The sequence below is a fragment of the Dermacentor andersoni genome, chromosome 5 (genome assembly GCF_023375885.2).
Source record: "Dermacentor andersoni chromosome 5, qqDerAnde1_hic_scaffold, whole genome shotgun sequence".
Taxonomy (NCBI): domain Eukaryota; kingdom Metazoa; phylum Arthropoda; class Arachnida; order Ixodida; family Ixodidae; genus Dermacentor; species Dermacentor andersoni.
In genome coordinates this window covers 45275820-45299026 of record NC_092818.1, presented here as the reverse complement: position 1 = coordinate 45299026, position 23207 = coordinate 45275820, and the positions used below count along the sequence as shown (strand labels likewise).

Sequence of the window (23207 nt, the reverse complement as noted above, 5' to 3'; positions counted from 1 at the left end):
CACCAGGTGATGGTTTCCTCCGTATGAACAGTGATTCAAAAGCAAGTTTCCCACTCCGTTCATGCCCACCACTTCCTGACGCTCACAAAGAACCTCTTGGAAGATCGCAGCTTCGTTGAGAAGTGCGCCAAGTCAGACATTGCGTTCGTCAAAAGGAGAAGGAGAAAACATTTGTCTGTGACGATGCTTTGTCCGCATCGCGGCGTTCCTCAGGTTTACTGGAGCAGCTCGAGGATATCGCATTACTACGGTACTATACTTCGCGCAGAGAAAGGGGAACGTGTTCGCAATGAGTGAGCAGCTAGGCAAGCCCGCGCTCTTTCTGACTGTGAGCTTGTCTGAGCGCCTCAATGAGCGCCCGCTTGAAGACTTCGAGAGAGTCAAAGAACAGCTTGAGGCGCTCCACCACAATATCATCGCCATAGCCAGCTACCCCCGAAACGCTTCGCATAGCTTCGATTCCCGCAGGACATCGGACCTGCATAAGTTAAGGACGGCGCAAAGAGCGATGGAACGAAGAATGCTAGGCATAACGTTAAAATACCGAAAAAGAGTGGTTTGGAGCAGAGATCAAACGGGCATAGCCGATATTCTAATTAACATTAAGAAAAAAAATGAAGCTGGGCAGGTTAGATAACCGTTGGACCATTAGTACGAAAGAATGGGCACCAACAGAAGGGGAAGCGCAGTTGAGGACGGCAGAAGCTTACATGAGGCTGTGAAATTAGAAAATTCACGGTTGGAATCGGTTGGCGCAGGACAGGGGTGATTGGAGATCGCAGACAGAGGTCTTCGCCCTCCAGTAGACATAAAATACACTGCTGATGATGATAATAATGATGATGATGATGAAATGTTTCCAAAACCCATTCATCACAGTCGTTAGGTGCAAAAATGTTTCGGTAATAGCAATGTCAACATGCGCCAGATACTGTACCATTGCCACAACTTGTGTGCAAGATTAAATTATCAGCAATCTGCTTAACTCCGAAGCGAGTTTTCCCCTAACTCAGATGAAGAAATTATCTAGAACTCCCTTCTTTTGTCTAAGATACGGTTGCTTTTCTTTTTTTGTAAATAAGCTTTCTAGAAGCTTATTTATTTCAAAGGAAATCAATTGCAAGTTTGCAATTCAAATTTATTATGGAAAACGATTCAATATTGAACTTGTTGCGCTCAACCTGCAATTATGTCGCAGGGAAAGTTGTGCTAAAGAAACAGGCTTCTGCTTCAAGTCATATTCCCAGAAGATAAGCTCCGCTTGCGTATTCGTTGCTTCGCAAGTGAAACAAGTTTGGAAAGCAACAAAATGCCAAAATTGACAGAGAACCTCATTATATTTGCAGCAAAGGAGGGTGCTGGAACACCCTTGCAGGATGTATAAATGGCAAAAGAATGTATCGACAGCAATTTAAAACATGTTGAAAAACTTTTGCCTGCATGCCGCGACCTTTTGACGTTGCACCACCATATTTACGCGCTTACACGTCATTTCTAGCGAAGCATGGAGATAAGCGGCCAATTTTATCTGTCATTACAAAACTGGCAAAACACGCCACCTACTAATGAATCATTGGGGCTCCACGATGGCAGTCTATAGAAAGTTTCTCTGACTACAACCGGTTCCGCTTAAATTTGCGGGCATGGTAGGCTGCGCAGTGCCACGACTTCCTTTTCCTCAATACTGGGTACATCTGTAAGCATACGCTGAGGTTCGCCTGTGCGCATTTGTGTTTTTTTTTCCAGCATTTATTTGTTACGCTAGTAACACATAAATATTTCCTTCAAAGTGCACGCAGATGCATAGTCTAGCTAGAGGTGCAAACAGCAACAATTATTGCAGAACTCATCTCTCGATGACTGTCGACGATATTGCGATAAGCATTCTAGCAATGTAGAGACGCGCTTTCTTTCTAAATTTATGCTTGTTTAACATCTGTTGTGGTCATTCTAAGACTTCCGCTGCTTCGATATCGCGCCACTTCACTATGGCACATGCTTACCAAAGTCGCTCATGAGGATGGCGACATAACTGCAAATGTATGATGCCGATGCAGTGAAAACAAAAGAATGACGAAGGGATGACGTCGATGAAACGAGGAGGGCGGTAGTATGATGGCGATGACGACGATGGTGTAATGACGACAAGATGGCGATATTCGAATGACAGCGTGATACGACCACAAAGGCATCACGACGATGCTATAACGATGGATGCGTAATAGCGATTGTCGCATTATGGTGTCATGACGACGGCATAATAACTGCTGCATGACGATGACTGTATGGTAACAACGCCAGGATAAAAATAGCACGACAATATTTAAAGACACACTTTTTCGAGACACACATTCTTTCGAGATGACAACTGTATGACGACAATGACGTGAAGATGACAGCAAGACGAGAGTACGAGTCACGACGATGGCAAGACAACGACGGTATGACGACGGCGATGTGAGTGCAGATGAATGATAGCGGCTGTCTGCCGACGACGCACTGAAGATGGTATGATAATGGCGGCATAATTCCGATTGAACGACGCCAGCATGATTGCGATAGAAGGATGAAGGTTTGACATCGATGGAGTGGCGAAGCCGGTGTGATGATGATGGCATGACGACGATGGGATCACATTACTAAAGTGATAAGGCAGGTATAAAGACAGCGTAACGACGATGGCACCATTGCAACTATTTCACGACGACTGCGTCACCGCTATGACGTCATGACGACGACGTGAGGAGTGTTGGTTTGCGAACTAAGAATCACGACGACGGAATGACCACAACGGCATCATGAGAGTGTTATGACAACGAATGCATGACGACGACTCTATGGCGACGATGTAAGGACGAAGATGGCATGACAACGGTATGAGGACAATGTGATAAAGATGAGTGTATAACGACCATGGTGCGACGACGACTGTGTCAGGAAGACAGTGCGGGGACGAAGGGGCGATACAACGGCATGGTGACTGTTGGATGACGAAACTAGAGTGACGACGGTAGAATAACCAAAAGCAGCATCACGAGCACGTGACAACGAACGCATGGTGATCGTATGATGACGACGAGACGACGACGGCATGACGAGAGTCGGATGACAAAGCTGGAATGATGAAGGTGCAAAGACCCCGACGGCGTCCAGACCATGGAGACATATCTATCAGCCTAAGCCACTAGACAGCTGGAGCCACTGGGTCGGCGCAGAAGGCATCACGACGATGGCATGTCGAGAGTCAGGGCATGAAGTTGAAATAACTACAATGAACAGACGCCAACAGGATCACCACTACGAGCACGTACTCAGTGGCCTAAGCTGGCATACACCTCTGGCCACCTGGTCAGCGTAAGAGATGGATGAATGGATGGACGATTCGGCGGGCGGGCGGGCTTAAAATGCCTGAAGTAGGCAACGAATTCCAATCGCAATAGTGCACATTGAGCGCATAAAAGTTTCGAGCGATGGTACCTGCAAGCAGTGGCGCCGGGAAAGTAATGGCGTGTGATGGCCCAGCCGGGCGCAGAAGGCACCGCCCCTAGCTACGTTGGGTGAATATATTCTCATATTTTTCTCCTTTGCGTTAGTGAAATACCACGCGCAAACAAATAAGAACATGCATGCTGCATTCTCGAGTGTACGATCTGTTTTATTTAATTGTGACTGAAGCTGGTGGGACCAGTCAGTACCACCGGCTTTCATTGCGGGCTCACTGACTGACATGGCGGAAATCATGGATATGCACATCCTTTAGGCTAATGTACGAACGTTTCTAAAGCTGTTTTTTTTGTGTAGTTCTAAGCTAAATAAAGGAGTCATTCCTTCGCAAACGCCTCGTGTTCGATGTAAATTGCGCGCCTTTGCGTCTGCAGGTTGACCGCTTCGGAGCTTTGACACTGAAGGTTGTGGGGATTTGGGGAATTCGACGCGCCATTGCGCGGGCGCATTTCACCCATGTCTGCAATCCTTTTTGCCACGTCGTCCTTGCTCCGAACCAGTTTTGGCGGTGGCGCTCCACTTGCGCTGGTTCGCGGTGAGGGCGGAGTTAGTGACGTCACGGAGCGGCCCCTGGTGGCTACTGCCGTGACGGTAGCGACTCTCTTGCTCCTTGGGACAGCGCCCGGTACGTACATGCTTCCTCTCGTCCGCCGACACCTTTGTGACTAGGACTGAGCTCACGCACGGTGCCTTTGCCCGTGCGGGGAGCGCGTACCTCGTGTTGTTCCTATCCCGACGCTAAGCCGAAGAACGGGTGCCTAGTGCTCGCGCGAGGTCGTACCACGCCGAGCCGCACTCATCGGAGGCCCAAGCCGAAGGAGATTGCCCGAGCTCTCGCGAGTTGACCCATCGGTTATCGCGAGAGCGAGTAGCATAGCCGCCGGGACTTTTCCTAGCGGCGCGTCCCAGCTTGAGCCTGTGCTCTCGCAGCGACGTGCTACAGGCGCCCCTAACTGTATTTTCGCCCTTGGTGCGGGACCCCTTTGGGTCCCCGCCGTCCCGGGACCGGGCGTTCGTGCAGTGTTGGGTGCCGTCGGAGACAATAAACGGTTTCCGTCAATTTAGGGCATTACTGTGTTCTTGCGTGCGTCGCTCGGTAGCCCCTCGTGGCCTGAGCTCACGCGCAGCGGCGCTAGAGGCTGACGGCTGACGCGGCCCTGTGGCTCGCTAAGCTCGAACCCGCGGTGGTCGGTACTCCTGTGAGACCCTAAGACCCCACACTGGCGCCCAACGCGGATTCAAAGGCTCATTAAGCTTTTGTCTGTGCTTAGCCGAGTCAGTACGCCTTTGCATATTGTACTCGCCGCGTTATGTCTGCTAGGCCTAGTGACCTTTGTCATTTGTTCGGTGACTTTTGCCCTTTGTTACCGCGAGCAGACGCCGCGTTGCTCGATAACGGGGCCAGTGCTCCCCTTGAGCAGCGAACTTATGCACCCTCACCTGTCGCAGCCCCCTGTGGGGACGACAACACGAGGCGCTACGTACCAGCTCCCATTGGAGCAGTAGCGTTGTTTGGGAACGGGGCCAGAGCCCTCCCCGAACAGTGCACACCAGCACATTCGTCTGCCACGATTCCCTTCGGAATGCAAGGCAGTGCGATGTCGCAGCGCTCTCGATCGGCTCCCTGTGGAGTTTACGGAGCGCAGCACGGAAACGGGGCCTTAGCCCTCTCCGACGTTTGCCCGCTGGCTGCTCCTCAAATGAGCAGCCAAAACCAGTGGCCTGCCACGGCCCCCTGTGGGGATTACGATGCTGCAGCCACGAATTTCGCTCACTCGTCTCCCTTTGGAGTGCATTCGGTAGTGCCCAGTGGCGCAACCTTCGAGCGCGCACCTGTTTTGTCGACGCTGGCTGCAAGCGGCCTAAGCAATTCACGTATAGCTGCCTCAAGTGGCAGCTGTGAACGACAGCAGGCGCACCCCGCTAGGAGCCCGTTTTGCTCTGGGGCTGGCGGCGCCGCGGCCGGTATCCCTGTGGAAACCGCGCCGCTAATCGAGCTGGACGACTGTTCACCCTTGCTCGATCGCGTCGCTAACGCGCCAACGGTTCCCTTTGGAGCAGGCGCACAGACGCTGTTGCAAAACGCCGCCGAAATGATTCAGTCACTCTCGGGGGCAGTTAAGGCGCTTTCGGCTGTACCGAAATGCGCGCACCCCGCTGTACGGTTGGCAGTCCCGACTTACACCGGATACGGTGACCTGCTCAGTGCCAGGGATTATTGTGACTCCCTGGTACGCTACCAGATGGCAAATCGTTTGGAGGATCAGGAGGTGCTGGAACGCGTCGTTCCCGTAGCACTTACTGACACGGCGGCTAGGTGGTACCGGCTTTCTGGATACCGTGCAACAACCCTCGAGGAGTTCCGCGTGGCATTCCTGCGCGAATTCCTACCCGCTGACTACCAGAGTAGGATGCGGCGAGAGCTTGAGCTACGTACACAAGCTCCTGACGAGTCGCTTCAGGAGTACGTACGCGCGATGCAAGACCTGTTCTTAGTCGCCGAGCCCAAAGCTTCGAACGAGGAACGCGTCGAACGGGTGATCAGGCAGGCACATCCGACCTTTTCGGCGTACCTGCGCGGCGGCCGCTTCCGAGATTTAGAAGAATTGGCCGCCGAGGCAAAGCGCATTCAAGGCGACATTCTCGCCGCGCGAGCCTATCGCCCACCGCCGCCCGCCAGCGAGGCCCTTGAGCCACGCTGCGCGTGGGGAGGGCCTGTGCCCCTCCCCCAACGGCAACAACCCGGCCAAGCTGCCTTTGCGGCTACAAGCGGGTGTGCGTGGCAGCTGAGCGCGCGCGCTCTAGATCCCTACACATACGGAAGGCGGGCAGCCTGTGCTGCACCACCGCCCGAAATGCATGCGCAGGGACGCACTTCGACCCAACGCATCGCAGATGCGGACGCTCGTGACAACAGGCCCTTTGGTCATGCAGCGAGTCGACCCCGGCAGGGAGCTGAGGCCGCTCCGCCTCGGGAAAGGTACCGCGGCGGAGTGCGCTGTTTTCGCTGCCAACAACGAGGGCATATAGCAAGGGACTGCACCGCGCCCAGGCCTCCTGCGAGGTCGGGAAACGGGAGTGCGGGTCGCTCGTGAAGGCACGAGTGACCGAAACCTTGCTTGTCCCCTCGGCGTACCGAGCAGGTTGTGTTGCTGGGGCGCACGCGCCCTTTATTCCGGTGACCATTGTCGGCCGCGAATTTCCTGCGCTGCTGGACACGGGCGCAAGCGCCTCGTTGTTCGGCGAACAGGTGTTATCCCACTTGCAGAAGCACTCAGTGCGCTTGCGGGATTGCCGAACGACATTCAATCTTGCGAAAGGCGTGGCCCATTCGGCGGGCGCCGCAAGGCTGACTGTCAGGTGGGGAGAGCGAATGAGACGCACGCGTTTCGTTCATCTCCCCGGGCTCAGTGTTCCTATGATCCTCGGAAGGGACTTTCTCCTTAAAACCGGAATCATTGTGGACATTGCGAATGGCGGCTATCGCGACGGACCGTTTACGTTGCTAAAGCCGTTCATCAGCCCGCCGGCGTCCGATCTTGCCTGTGCAGATGGGGCGTCGGAAACGTGCCGCGCGCCAAGTTCGGGGGCAAGCCCTCGAGCTGTGCGCTCGCCTGCTAAGACTCCCCTTTGGGAAGGAGAGGCACGGCACGAACCGCGTCGCGCGCAGAATTCGGGGGCAGGCCCCTGCGCTATGCGCTTGTCGACTCAAAGTCCCCATAGGGATCGAGCGACACGGCACGAAGAGGCACCACATCCTCTGGCCGCCTGTGCGGTTCATTTGGATGATACACAGAAGGCTCGCTTGTCGGCACTGTTATGCCAGCACGAAGAGCTCTTCACCGATCAACCTGGCTGTACCGATTTGGCGAGCCACGCGATCGAAACTGGAGACGCGCTTCCTTTGAAGTGTAACCCCCGGCCCGTCAGCCTGGCCAAGAGGCAGGTGATCGATGGCTTGCTGGACGAGATGCTATCGGCCGACATTATCCGCCGCTCGTACAGCGCCTGGGCGTCTCCAATTGTGTTGGTGCCTAAGAAAGATGGCAGTCATCGCCTGTGCGTAGACTACCGCCGTCTGAACGGAGTGACTCGTAAGGATGCCTATCCGCTCCCCACGATTAACTCCATCGTAGGAACCCTGGGCAGTGCGAGGTACTTTACTACGCTGGATGCCTCCAAAGGTTACCTACAGGTCCGGATGGATCAACGTGACCGGTGCAAGACCGCGTTCACGTCCCACAGAGGGTTATTTGAGTTTACTCGTATGCCCTTTGGTCTTTGCAACGGTCCTGCGACCTTTCAGAGACTCATGGACCGCGTCCTCGGGGAAGCAAAGTGGTCATACTGCATGTGCTACCTCGACGACATCGTGATTTATTCACGAACTTTCGAAGAACACTTGGCCCATGTTGCCGATGTGCTCGAGAGGGTGAGGGCCGCCGGGATGACTTTGAATCCTGCGAAAGCCCAACTAGCGCAAACCCGAGTTCAGTTACTGGGGTTTACGCTGGGCGGAGGCTCCATTGAGCCGGACCGGGAGAAACTTCGGGCAATCCTCGATTTCCCCGCGCCCAAGGACGTACGTGGCCTTCGCCGCTTTTTGGGAATGGCCAACTTTTACCGGTCATTCATTCCGTCCTGTGCCCGAGTGCAGGCACCCTTGAGCAAGCTCTTGGGTAAGTCGGCCGCGTGGCAGTGGGGACCTGAGCAGCAGCAGGCCTTTCGCCAACTGTCTAGCGCCATTGCGGAGACAGCGCAGCTCAGACTCCCCGACCTGACCAGACCGTTCGTTGTCCAGACCGATGCGAGCGATCTGGGTTTAGGAGCAGTCCTCCTACAGGAATACGATGGTGTGTTGCAGCCGTTGGCCTTTGCCAGCCGCTCCTTGATTCCGGCAGAGAGGAATTATTCCGTGACCGAGAAGGAGTGCCTCGCTATCGTGTTTGCACTACGTAAGTTCGATGTTTACCTTGATGGTACGAAATTCGTAGTGCAGACGGACCACAGTGCGCTCAGTTGGCTGATGCGGCTCCGTGAGCCTGCGGGCCGGCTGGCGCGCTGGGCTCTCCTGATACAGCATTATGACTTTTCAGTGCAGTATCGAAAGGGGAGCACCAACGTGGTAGCTGACGCGCTATCCCGTGCCCCATTGTGCACCAAGAGCATTCCTCCAGGTGTTACAGCCACTGCCGGTGCCTTTGCGCCAGCAAGTGTCGGAGGCGAAACGAGCGCAGAGAGAGGCGAGTCCGCAAGCGGGCAAACCTGTCATTCCGCTCTCCAGGCAAGCAGCGCGCCGCAAAACGAGCGAGCGGGGGAGCTTCTCGAAAGCGAACCCACGACGCCGTTGGCTGCAGTCCTGAGTGGGGGCGAGACCGGACTCCCCTTTGGGAGAATTGGAATCGCATTCAGCAGGCAAGAGCTACTGAAGGCCCAGCAAATTGATCCGTTTTGTCGCGGAGTGAGCGACGGTCTCAGGGAGACGGAGCGCCGAGACGCTGCTGGTAGTGCGGCGGGCGCAGGGGGACCGGAACCAGCGTGTGTCGCTGGGTCCCCCGCGGATTCATATTTGCTGGATCACGATGGGCTCCTGCTGAAATACATAGCCACCGATGACGAGGCTGTGGACCCGTTTAAGGTGGTTATCCCCAAGAGTCTGAGAAGCGCACTGTTGCGATCATCTCATGACGAACCCTTGGCCGGTCATTTGAGTGGCTCCAAAGTTTTTGCGAAACTAAGCCAAACTGTGACCTGGCCTGGCATAAAGCGTGACATTTTTCGCTATTGCCGTTCCTGCCATGTCTGTCAAACGGTGAAATCAAGGGGTGGCAAGCCGCCCGGGTTGATGAAACCAATTGACAGTGAGCGTCCGTGGCAAGTGGCCACCTGCGATCTTATGGGGCCTTTCCCCAGGAGTAAGCAGGGGTTCACACACCTGATGGTAGTCGTCGATCATTTTTCGAAATGGGTGGAGTTGTTTCCGCTTCGAAAAGTGACCGCGCGAGCGGTGCTGGAGAGGCTACAGGAAGTTTTTTGTCGGTTCGGCTTTCCGAAAAGACTAATTACGGACAACGCGTCCTATTTCACTGCTCGGGTGTTTGGTGCTACGTGCCGTTCCCTGGGAATTAATCACTGCACCACATCGCCCTACCATCCCCAGTCCAATTTGACGGAGAGGGTCAATAGAACCTTCAAACCAATGTTGGCGGCCTTTGCCGTGAGTCAAAAGGATTGGGCAGACCACTTGAGTGAGCTCGCGTTCGCAATCCGAACCGCCGAGAATCGCTCGACTGGTTTCTCTCCCGCTTTCCTCAATTTTGGAAGGGAGCTGGCAAATCCGGTGACCAGTGTCATTCAATGTCAGCTCGGGGATGAGGAGGCGCCGGCAGACTGTTCTGCGTACGCTTCAGCACTTCGGGACAGGCTTTGTCGGGCTCTCTGTAGAGCAAGGCAGAGTTTGACTTCGGCCAGGGCCCAGCAGAAGGCTCAGTACGACCGGAAGCATCGCCATCTTTCATTTAAGGTAGGTGATTTAGTCCTGAAGCGCAACCACGCTCTTAGCGACGCGAGCAAGGGGTTCTCAGCCTCGCTCGCTCCTAAGTGGCTTGGTCCGTACCGAGTAGAGAAAGTTTGGTCTCCGCTCGCGTACTTGCTGAAGGATTCCCCTTCGGGAAAACTCAGCCGTGCCCATATCGCCGACCTGAAAGCCTTTGCGTCGCGGTCCGACGAGCTCGCGCCGGTGCCCAGTGGCACCACGCGCAAGCAACAGGGCACACCCGGCGCGAAGGACCGCATTCGGACCACGCACCGGTACAACCTGAGGAGACGGTCACCTGTGTGATATCGCGCCTCACGGCGGACTCTTTCCGCCACCGAAGGCCCTCAGTTATATTGCTTATCCTCCGTGGGTTAGCTTCTTTGCGGCCAGTGCACGAAAAGAAGCTGGCCCCAGCCCAGCTTTCTGCTAATGTTGTTAGCAGTGTGTTGTAGCAGTGTGCATTTTTATTTTTATTTTTATTTGGTGAGCATGCTGAGTGTAATTATTGTGTTAATGTTTTAAGTGTACAGTTGTATAGCTCATTTTTTTTTTTTTGTAACTTGTAACTTGTTTTCTTCTGTGTCTTTTTTCTCTCTTCTCGTTTTCGTTTTTTTTTACCTTTTTCTTTGGCCAAGAAGGGGGTCATGTCCTGTCGTGTCGTGTGTAATTGGCGTGTCGTGCAGCGCGCGGGGGTGACAATGGTCACGTTGCCTCGTTGGTGCGGGGGAGAGGGAAGCTTCGACCCTGGATCGGCGCGGCGTGTTGTGAACAACGGGCGGCATGGCGGACGTCGAGGAGTGATGCGCGGTACCACGAGGAGAACGTGCGTGTGTGTGTGCGTGTGTGTGTGCGGGCGTGCGTGCGTGCGTGGAGGCCGTGGCTCGTTGCCGCACCAACTCCATCGGATCGCCGCGGATACCGATGGTGGACGGGACCCTATGACATCACGCCAGGAGCTCGGCTCTCTGCAGTCGCCGACGCCGTGCGAACGCCCTGCAACCGCCGCTGTGGCTGCTCATCCATCCTGCATACGGCGGCGTGCCAGCTGACCTGGCATTGTCCTGCCCCGTCCACCTGGAGTTCGGGACCACCTCCACCACGAAAGCGGCACTCATCGGGCTCGCCGGCAACTTCGACGGAACAACGGTGAGCCCGTTCCTGCGTTAACGTGGCCTGCAATCAAGCCTACGCTCGCAGCTCCCGCGACTTCGGCCACCGCCCTAGCCACAGAGCCGCGTTCTCTTCGCACCCCTGGACATTGCCCCGCGCTAGCAGCAGACTCTTTTGTTAATATTTCTTCCCCCCTTCGCGGCGTCATTTTCTTGTATTTTAGAGTGTATGATCTTTTACTTATTATTTTTCCGTTATCATTGTATGTATGTTTTTTTTTTGTACGCATAGTGCTTGCTGGGCTGAGGTAGCAATTAGCTAGTGCATGAAAGGCTCAGTTGTCTTTGGTGCATTAGCCCCTACCAGCTTCTTCGCCAGACTGGTAGGGGGGGCAATTAAGGAGAGGAGGATGTGGGGATTTGGGGAATTCGACGCGCCATTGCGCGGGCGCATTTCACCCATGTCTGCAATCCTTTTTGCCACGTCGTCCTTGCTCCGAACCAGTTTTGGCGGTGGCGCTCCACTTGCGCTGGTTCGCGGTGAGGGCGGAGTTAGTGACGTCACGGAGCGGCCCCTGGTGGCTACTGCCGTGACGGTAGCGACTCTCTTGCTCCTTGGGACAGCGCCCGGTACGTACATGCTTCCTCTCGTCCGCCGACACCTTTGTGACTAGGACTGAGCTCACGCACGGTGCCTTTGCCCGTGCGGGGAGCGCGTACCTCGTGTTGTTCCTATCCCGACGCTAAGCCGAAGAACGGGTGCCTAGTGCTCGCGCGAGGTCGTACCACGCCGAGCCGCACTCATCGGAGGCCCAAGCCGAAGGAGATTGCCCGAGCTCTCGCGAGTTGACCCATCGGTTATCGCGAGAGCGAGTAGCATAGCCGCCGGGACTTTTCCTAGCGGCGCGTCCCAGCTTGAGCCTGTGCTCTCGCAGCGACGTGCTACAGGCGCCCCTAACTGTATTTTCGCCCTTGGTGCGGGACCCCTTTGGGTCCCCGCCGTCCCGGGACCGGGCGTTCGTGCAGTGTTGGGTGCCGTCGGAGACAATAAACGGTTTCCGTCAATTTAGGGCATTACTGTGTTCTTGCGTGCGTCGCTCGGTAGCCCCTCGTGGCCTGAGCTCACGCGCAGCGGCGCTAGAGGCTGACGGCTGACGCGGCCCTGTGGCTCGCTAAGCTCGAACCCGCGGTGGTCGGTACTCCTGTGAGACCCTAAGACCCCACAAGGTGCACGAAAGCAGATTTGTATACACGTCATACCGCAGGCACCCGCACGGCTGCTTAGTAGCTATGGTGTTTGACTGCTAAGTATGATGCCATGGGATTAAATCCCGGCCACGGCGGCTACACTTCAATGGGGGCGAAGTCCGAAAACACCTGTGTACTTAGATTTACGTACACGCTAAAGAACCCCAGGTGGTCCGACGTCCCCCACTACGGCGTGCCTCATCATCAGGTCATGGTTTCGGTACGTAAAACCCCATAATTTAATTTTTTTTCCGCTCCTTTCATTGGATCACTCTTTTACAGCGGAGCTAATAGCTGCTAGTCGATCACAATTTTTCTTGCCGCGTCCTCACAGAAAAAGATGCATTGCGTGACTGAAGCTAAAATGCATACATTCTTTGGTTTTACGCATACAACATACCGCACAGCATTCGTTTCAACAAGGAACAAGCACAAAACAAGTTATCCAACCCGATCATCCATGATAAGGCGCTCCTGATAAGAATGCGAAGCACCGTAGCGCTCCCCGTATACGTTTCTTGGTAAATATTACTTTTGCGCAAGTTGTCACTGCGACAGAAGCTTGCGACGGGGGGAATGACGTCAGTCGCCTTTTGCATATAGAAAAAAAAACACAGCCTAGCAACTGATTTCATTGCTGGTGCCACACCGCTATAGGCGGGCAAGGCATAGCTCGGACTTCCGAGGAGCAGCATGAATACGACGGGTGGCGAAAAGAAATGGCAATACGACCAGCAGCGGCTTGCTGCCAAAATTACCATTACTCTAGATCAATAAAGCATTGCATACGCCACTCAGCAATTGTAGTGTCGGCTTTCAATAGCTTCATTGCACATCCACTTTCGCAGGGCTGGGATGGCGAGTCAATGTTTTTTCCATTTAAGATATACTCCTCGAGCTCCCCAGCTTTGACTGCGGCTTGTGCACGAGTCTGCGTGCTTTGCATCGACGACAAACGACCACGTGGCAGGCGTACCCACGAATTTTAAACATTACCTGTCCGACTTTTCCGCACTGCATCAGCGTAACCCAAAGTCCCGCAATACTGAAAACAATATTTCAAAAGGGCGACCGAATTTCATTTTCCAACTGGCAATGGCGAGACTACATGTACTTCTAATAGCATGCGTATTTACGGCACTCATTTGTGACTTTCCTGCTGTGTTATAGCAGTGCTATTATCCTGAAAAAAATTGTGCTATAACCTGGCAAAGACGTTACGACCAAGTGCTCTAAATATGCATGTGTAAGAAAGGGCATACGATTGTGCTGTTGCTAACTGAATTCTTTGAAATTTGGACGGCATTCTGAAGTGCACGGATGGATCAGAAAGAATTTGTCCCTATTTTTTAGCCCAATTATGGCTGTGAATTCGAAGTCAACATATCTATTCCGAGCGGTGGACTTTTCTGGGACCGGCCCGGCCTTATCTGCCGGTAACTCCGCGGCTCCGGGCTGCTGTCAGTTGTTGAAGATGGTGGTTGCGCTTCCCACGTCCACGATTGGAGCAAGGGCCTTACGACCACCAAAATCCTAAGGGGAATGCAGCCCCCACACGGGGAAAGGTGTCTCGTTTTGAGGAGTGTAAGGTGGTGGTATTGCGAGTTCGCAAAAGACCTTGAAAGAAAAACAGCAGTCTTGCGGTGGTTCAAAACAGTCAGCCGAACGAATTCTACCACAGGGGCATCTGAAGTTTAGTTATGCGATAGTCCAATTATCTGAAGCAGCGGGGCGACTTTATGGAAAAATAGTGCAATGTACGTAGGCTAGTGTGCCATATTTTTATTTACCTGTATGTACCTTACTTTGGCTAATAAGAAATAAGCGCAAATTCGCCCTCGTACAATATATTGAAAGTGTGGCGCATTGCGTTACATTGTTTCACTGCGCTGAAGTTTGGAAGCTAGCTGATGGGTCGGTGTCCAAAATTCCTGGAGATTTTTTAGACTAGCCTTGAACGCCAGCCTTGCACGTGCACCGGCCGCCATCGTCGGCTCTCATTATGCCAAGAAGTATGTGAAAATAGGAGAAGAATGAATAATGGGTAGTCGCAAAGATCAACGAAGCATCAAAAAAAACCTTCCCTTAGCGGAAAATTCTGGTAGGCAAAGCTTGTCCTGCGTGCACCTTACTTTCGTCACGGTCAAGTAACCTACAAGTAACAGGGCCGGATTTCATCGGCCTCCCGCTCTCTCAGCTCCGGATCTTCTCGTTGCTGTCGGATTGTCAAGGCTCGGGAGGCTCTAACAGCTAGACAGGTACGCCGACAGCGAGCCCTTTCACGCGCGAGTTCTCGCAGCCGCTCGTCGAACGCTGCCCGTTCCTCGGGGGAACGTACCACGCGTGGCGGTCCTATTTGTTTTCCGAGAATGTGTAGAACGGAAACGAAGTTACCGCAACGCACTCGAAACCCTTTCCGGCCCTTTCGCTTCCCGGCTGAAGTGAAACGACTCTGATTGGTTGTGCGCGTGGCGTGACAGTTCGCCTATGCAGCTTTAATCCTTCCTAATGACTCACGCTTCGGATCCGGAGCAGCTGTCAACTTATCAAATCGCCCTTTCCCGCAGCGGCTCTGCTCTGGGAGTTTTGGCGTGACCATATCTCCACCGAAACTAGCTATCCAAGAGAAGCTTGGAAGCTCGAAAAATGATTTGGTTGATCTTTCTTTCGCAGGAACCGGTGCAAGACGATAAAGAAACGTGTGTTTACAGCAACTGTTGCATGCTTGCTTCATGAACTCATTTTTCACTGCAGCGAAAGCCGCACAATTTGTGGGTCGGCGACCATGTTGGAAGTTCGCTTAGCACACAGAATCCTGTTGCCGAGCGGTGCCGTGCTGTCGAGTCGCATTTTCGTCCGGCTCCGGAATGTCGTGGGGAGCCAGTTGAGTTGCGACGCGCTCAGCTTCAAGAATGCGAGTCACGGGGTTCACAGCGTGGGCCGAGAACGCACGAAGGCGATCTGCTTCAAGCTGGCGTCTCTCTCACCGGACCAAAGCGAGCTTCATCCGTGGACGTCGTTGCTTGTATGAAGAGTACATTATGAAGCTTGTATGAAGGGTGCACACAAAGCGAGTGCATGAAGCGAATGCATACAGCGAAAGAAAGAGTGCATACTCTTCGATACACAAGTACACACTCACACACACACACACATACACATAAATCATACCCTGCCTTTTGTTAATGGGAGTTGCTGACTACTAGGGAGTACGACGGACGCCTTGAACGTGTCATGGCTTCAGAGGAAGCATGCGCATACGTATGTATAGCAATTAGAATTAGTTCTATCCGGAAGAATAGCTTGCTTCCTCATTACCATGCGTCCACGGATACACAAAGGCGAGCCTTCTGGTTCTTTTTTCTTTCCCTCACACGCCTGAGGTCGCCGCTATCGCGGATGCGCACATGCGAGCGGCATCTGCTAGTGCTGCAAGAAACCCAGCGGCGCATGCGGCCCGCATGCTCTATTTTGATTGGTTGACCTATTCGACAAATGGGACAGCCAGGCCGCAGCTAGCGCGGTCACGAAACCCGGAAGATTTGCAAGGAAGAGCTTCGCTTTTGAAACAGGACGCGCGTTTTTTGTCGGCGATTTTAGCGTGGCGTCGCCAATCTGCATGCAATAAGTACGCAACCATTTTACCGTGCACAGCAAAATAATAATCATCATCACCATCATTATCAGCCTGGTTACGGCCACTGCAGGGCAAAGGCCTCTCCCATACTTCTCCAACTACCCCGGTCATGTACCAAAATGGAAGTGGAAAAATAATATGAACTGCTAAATTTTTACGCCATAGGTTGCCGTGGTTTTGTTGGGGGGGTACATCTGCGTCGCAATTTGCACTGCTTTCTGCTTGCACGCAATTTCACGCTATCTTGCACGCAATTTCTGCTTTATATAATCTCTGCTCCCATGAATGTGACTTCAGTCGTACAAGCGACAACCTACTCAAGAGCAGACATACGGGAATCCGTTTTCCAGTCATCAGGCCTAGGCAGCCACTATGCAAAATCAATAAAACGCCGTTCGCGCCTTCGCCCCATTGTCTTCATCACATTTCTGTGCTGTTGATGCTGGCGCCTTAAGACGGTCGCTGTGTGCCTGTAGCGGACATAATACCGTCCTTGTCGTTGACTTGACGAGTTGGGTTTACCGCGCTGCTGCGCTCCTATAAGTCATACTTCACAGGCTAATGCGTAGCTAGTGTGCGATGACTAAAATAAAAATACACCAACGTTTCCGCTGTCCCACTTTTGGGCCATCATGGGTTGCGCAACGGTGCTTTTTTTAGTCAATAAGTTTTTCTTTCCTGCACGTACTGGCGCAATATTTCCCTTGATTTCCGCCAATGTTTCTTTCCCCTTAAGAAGGCGCAAAATCTCTACATCCAAGGAAAGTTTTCTCGGGGTGAGAAGCACTGTCAGCAAATGCGGCAGTCAGGAGAGCCTTTTAAGAAGCTTTTGGTCTACGCATGTCAAATAATGACGGCACACAAACATACTGACATATTTCACTGAAGCACACTTGGAAACCCATTAAAACTGGAGAATTGTTGTAATTTGACAACGTTACTGACCGTACCAAGATTACATTTTCTTTCACACAATGCTGTCGGAAGGGAAACAACAAAATTTGCCACTTCGCAACTCTACTATCAAAATCTTCATTTTTTTTTAATGCGGAGAAACGCATCAAATGTTGTGTATGTTACTGTATATGCAATATCGGCACATATATACAGTGCTCAGTGAGTGAAACGCGACACTCGGACAGTATTGGGGCTGGTGATTCTTACGCCACTGGTTAGCGCTGGGTGATCACTGAGGTTGCCCAATTGCGTTAAGATGCATCGAAATGACTCCCGTTTTTATGTGACACAAAAGTGCATCAGCTAAATCTACCCAGCGTAAAATGGTGGCGGAGAAAAGTGCCTGCCGTCATGCTGTCTGGACATCGTGTTTCTATTGCTGAGCCCTGCGCGTGTATTGATGCGAAGGCACCGAATGGCCCACTGAGCGAAACAGTCGGCGTCTGTATCAGGGAAATGGCACCTAAATTTCCATTGGCTCCTAGGCCACGTCACGTGCGTGCCTTGACCTAGCAAAGCGGCCGAGAGGGGACACCTCCATGCCACGCTGGTGCGCGAGGGCATGGCCGCGACGCCACTTCACCGTCGCTCTCAGAAGCCTTTTGTTATCCGCGCGCTCCTTGTCTGCAGAAGCTTTGCGCCTGCGTTCTAGCTTCCCCTCGGTAAGCGCTACAAAAAATTAATCTGTAAGAAAGCAGAATCAATCCAAAAGGGAAAAAAATTTCGGCGGCAGTGGGTTTCGAACCTAAAGCTCCATGTTCAGAAGCCGAGTGTCCTACCCACAGGGCCTAAGCAGTGCCTCCTAAATAGCAAGTCTGGGCACTCCACTCTACGACATCATGCTACTTGGACCAAAATTTAAATTGCCAAGCCGGGCGTGACGAAATCGGTGACGTCAAAATCACCGCGGCTTGCTCGGAAGCATCCCCATTAGATTACATAGCAGTCGGGCAGGGTAGCATGATGTCAGAGGTCGAAGTGCACCAGCCTTATGCTATCTAGGAGGCTTTAGCCAAGCGTCTCAACGCGCTCGCTCGCTCGTGAGCAGTTCATGACACGAAGGACCGCTCAGCGGCGTTCAGTTGAGCAATAATGCTTTCGCATTCACAGCTCATAAGAAGTACTTAGGTGCACTTAGAATTTTTTCTTTAAGATGCTGCAAGATTCTCAACAATTCCGCACTTCCTAATTAAGTTACACAGTGGTTTCGAGACAACTACTTAATTTGAAGATGCACTAAAACTTAATTCGATATTACTTTTCCGATATTAAAGAAATTAGTACCTTGCGTCCTTTTCGTTCCACGTCACATGGAACACCTTCGGGCGCGCCGAGTATGTAGGAATCTTGGTTGTCCTCACATTGTAGCTTGCAGTCTCTAACGCCATATGCCTGAAAAATGTCATGCGTGTAATTAGGTTCGGAGACTAAGCTACAATTTTGTGCCCTGCCGTGAAAAACGGTGCACCAGAGAACGTTGTCTACGTACTTTATTGTAGTGCATTCCAGCTCTGCCTGGGTAGCAGCGTCTGCAGTATTCGTTGCCAGATATTCGCCGGCCGGGTAAGCCTTCCCGCTTGATTGGTTTGCGCTGTCGCTTACTCAGACAGCTCCATTCGGAGCGGCTAAATAAAGACAAATGGAACATATGCAGATACAGAGCTCATGTTGAAATATATGGGAAGCAAAACTTTAGTGAAGCGGTTAAGTAAATATGAACACGTTTCAGCGATAAGTAATGGAATGGAATCAAGCGCCGTGTAGACACACCATGGTCGTGCAGCGCGAATACACCTAGTTTTATCTTATCTATGTCCACCGGAAAAATACAGTACCTAAAAATGTAGGCCTCAGGAGAGCACCTGAGGCTATAAGGCGAGCAGCGCAGGATCTCTAGGGCATCGCTTGGGTGTTGAGAATTGCAATGCTAGAGCCAGGGCGGTCAATGGGGTGTGCGACCGCCGAGACGAGAAAGTGCCGAGCGCTATTCGGGTGCAAGATAGACTGTTCCGAATAGCGAATAGCCAATGTAATACACTCCCTGCACATGAAGGCCTCGACGAATGCTCAACCTACCAGTCCAGGTTTGGCGTTTCCCATTTGCCCCTTTAACGTCCTAGAGACGCCGCCGCACTGCTCTAAATAATGACAGATCATTCCATTTAGCAGCTGGGCAAATGTGAATGTGCGCGTTTACCAGCAAGCATAGCGAAGGAGCACTGGAAGACACCGCCCCGTTCTCAAGGCGCCAATGCGTCTAGATACGCTCTGCAATGCCGCGAGCGGCCGCGTGCGCCTTATCTTGGAGTCAGCTTGTGTGGAGGCAAAGGCTAGGCCGCACGAGATTGCTGATGACTTCGTGTGCGATGTTTATCGCGGCCCTAGTTCCCATTGAAGCGAGAGAAAGCAAGAAGGGGGATTTGGGGCTCGCCGCTGCTGCCACTGTTCACCGTGCCAGCGTTGTGACAGCGAGTATTCGTGTTCATCGAGTGAAATCTGTTCATGCTTGCTTATGCGTGCGCGACACCATGCTTAGGAATTGACTTATTCAGCGAATTTTGCTCTAATTTAGGGGGTCGGTAAAATTACCAACCTTCCTTCGTGTAGTTGTCTAATAACCACTGTCGCGGTCAAAGCTTCGCCTTTCTGGCCAACTAGAAACTTTTTTTTCGAACCCATCAATGGCTTACGTTACGAATTCCGCTCCTCCTCTATTATCTAGATTGCATTGTCGGTGCCCAGAATAGCGTATTAAAAAAGCTTCTGTAGTGATTTAGCAATAGATGCGAGATAAATGCTTTAGAATTACGTCGCACATCTTTGAGGTCCCGGATCCATGATTGCGCTGTCCACAATGGCAAGTATTGTTGAGCAGCTCACTCGATATACGTTCTGCATTCTAAGAACAAAGTGCAACTGATGGTGGTGCGAAGCAGACCAACGTCAGTTGCACTATATACATGTATGTGTGTGTGTGTGTTCGTGTGTGTGTGCATGCATGCAGGGTTTCCCAACTATCATGCACCACGATTTAATAGTGTGCCCGCTACATAAAATTGTTTTTTCGAGCGTAAAAGAAGCCGGCGAATGCAGGTAAAATTTAAATTAAATTATGGGGCTTTACGTGCCAAAACCACTTTCTGATTATGAGGCACGCTGTAGTGGAGGACTACGAAAATTTCGACCACCTTGGGTTCTTTAACGTGCACCTAAATCTAAGTACGTGGGTGTTTTCGCATTTCTCCCCCATCGAAATGCGGCCGCCGTGGCCGGGATTTGATCCCGCGACCTCGTGCTCAGCAGCCTAGCACCATAGCCACTGAGCAACCGCGGGGGGTAGATAAAATTTCGAAAGGGCTTAAGCTTCGTCTTTAAGAGTAGAAGGCGATAGCCTTCAAAGATCCCTGACTAGTTGTCACTCTGGCGACCACAGCTTTCTTGTGGATGCGCGTAGGCGAGCGCCATCTCGGTGGTACTGTTGCAAGAAACTGAGTGGGCCGCACCGCTCTATGAATGGTAGAAACGTTGGAGAAGAGGTTTGAGTTTCCGCCTAACAGAATTATGTTTTCTGCTATATTGAAATTACAATCCCATGCTATCATGCCTGTAGGTTGTGGTTAGGTTTTGCTTTACGATTTTTCTTACGTATTTCCCTTTCAGGAATTTCATTAGTTCAGTTCTGGTTTGGAATTATTTTTCGCATTACGACGTCCGGCACCGATACTGGATTTCTAGCGACACGGAGCCATTAACGCTCCCGCATTAATAGGCACTTTGCGTGTGTTCGGGGACTTCTTACACGCTTTGCCAACTGCTGAAGTCCCGAACAACACCTGCTGGTGGCCTGCTACAACCCATTCCATATCCGAAGACACCGTTTTACGTCATTGAAATGGACCTCTTTGGACGACCTCCTATCACGCCGACAAGACATCGATGGATTGTGGCTGCTATCGACCACCCTACACGCTACGCAGAGGCGGCACCTCTACGCTCTTGCTTTGCGTCAGACGTCGCCCCCCTCTTTCTGGAAGCCATGGTGTTATGTCTTAAAGCACCTCGCGTCCTGTTGAGTGATCAAGGCAAGACTATTTAGTAGGGAATCCTAGAAGAAGTACTCATAACTTTCACACAGTTCATAAGACGACGTCAGCTTACCTTCCACAAGAGATGGCTTGACGGAGCGATTTCATCGCACATTAGCTTATATGATATATATGCATATCGAACTAGACCACCGTCTCTGGGACAGAATTCTTCCATTTGCGACGTTTTCGCATAATTCCTATGTCCGACGAACCACTGGCTATACTCCCCTTTCTACCCGACTCATGAGCAATCACCTATATTTACACTCGGTGCCTTTTTTTCCCTGTCCCTACTAGCTCCTCGGTGTCTGTATCCAATAGAGTCAAGACTTGACGAATGTCGACAGCGAGCTTGACTCGATACAGAAGCCAGCCAGTAAAACCGCAAGCAGTGTTACGACAATTCTCATCGCGACCTTTCCTTTCGCCCTGGAGATAAGGTGCTGCTCTGGGCACCCGTTCGTTCCCCTGGCTTGTGTGAAAGGTGCCTGTCGCGTTTGCTAGGCGTCAACATCATTACAGAACACTGCTCCCCTGTGAACTACAGTGTCACTACCGTTGAAGTCCCTTCACGCCATTGTTGCGTTGGTTCTGAGACTGACCACGCTTCGCGTCTCGAACCGTTTGCTCATCGTTTCTTGCCAGTCTATGTTGCGGCCTGGCTACCAGCTTCAGCACGCGGGGAAATTTAGTGTGAGCGCTGCGTGTGCATTTCACCTTCTTCATATGTACATACTCAGCTTCACCACTCGAGGATTAAAGAGTTTCAGTGCTGCTTGGTTCAAGATGCGCTACAGCGATACGTGACGTGTTAGTGTCTTCGCATTTGCACGTCGTATGCTACAAGTTACTGTGGTGGTTGCCTCCTGCAAAACTAAAGACCACACTGACAATGATTACGTAGCAAAATGGCCGAGCTCATGCAACCGATACTCGCTGACAACTTTCGGCGGCTATGAAGCGAAAGCTACGGAGGCGAACTGCGCACACGCGAGCGCGCTTCTGAAAAGAGGCCCACGTTTTTAATCCACGTTAGTTTAGGCTGGGGAAGCGCAAACATGAACACCTCATTAGCAACAGGTAAATAAGACAGAACACACCCCTGGCTCCTTTTGGCTCCTTTTGGTTAAAGAGGCGTGCACTTCCCGCAGCGCTGCAAGAAACTACTGAAATAGAGTATAGGCTGTTCCACGGCCATGCTTTTGAATACGTTAAAGATTGCCTAGACCATTTCGACTACCCGCCGCAGTGGCTTAGGGCTAAGGCTATGGTGTTGAATGTTTAAGCACGAGGCCGCGGGATCAAATCCCGGCCACGGGGGCCGCAATTCGAAGGAGGCGAAGTGCAAGGACGCCCGTGTTCAGTGCATTTTGGGCTCATTAAAGATCCCCTGGTGGCCAAAATTAATCTGGAGACCTACACGACCGTCTACCTCACTATCAAATCGTGGTTTTGTACCATAAAACCACAGAATTCATAACCATTTCGATTTGGTTGCCGGCTTTAATGACTTTGATGACGCACGGAAGATGAGGAACGTCCTAGCCCTATAAAGCTCTTAGCGAACATGACATGAGAATCTAGAAGGCTCTTTCACCACCTGATAGAAATTTTGCCGATAGCATCTTGGTTCCCACTGCTGCGCCGAAAGAAAGAGCCGAACAAGTAGCATCTTCCTAAAACTGGTAGACAAAAGTATTTGCGTTCCTGCTGGAGATATTCATCGCCAGTAAATATTGAAATGAGCTTTCGCTTCCTCTAAACTGACCAGAAATGCTAGTTATGAACGCATAGAGCATCCACTTTCTGAGATCATTCGGGAAATCCGGCGTCCCTAGGCCTGTCGAGACGCGCCCGCATAGCAACAACATCATCATCATCAGCCTGGCTATGCCCACAGCAGGGCAAACGCTTCTCCCATACTTCTCCAACTACCCCAGTCATGTGCTAATTGTGGCCATGTTGTTCCTGCAATCTTCTTAATCTCGTCCGCCCACCCAACTTTCTGCCACCCGCTGCTACGCTTCCCTTCTCTTGAAATCCACTCCGTAACCCTTAATGACCATCGGTCATCTTCCCTCCTCATTACATGCCCGGCCCATGCCCATTTCTTTTTCTTGATTTCA

General features: G+C 52.1%; 1 protein-coding gene across 1 annotated transcript in view; it reads right to left on the bottom strand.

Annotated features, from left to right (window-relative positions):
- The window catches only part of LOC126530096 (venom metalloproteinase BumaMPs1-like), a 114165-nt gene that overhangs the window by 8384 nt on the left and 82574 nt on the right, over nt 1-23207 (bottom strand). The window contains exons 12-13 of the mRNA XM_055070187.2: nt 18483-18618; nt 18278-18385 (exon numbers count right to left, since the gene is read on the bottom strand). Coding sequence (XP_054926162.2) covers nt 18278-18385; nt 18483-18618 — 244 coding nt within the window. The remainder of the gene's footprint in view (nt 1-18277; nt 18386-18482; nt 18619-23207) is intronic.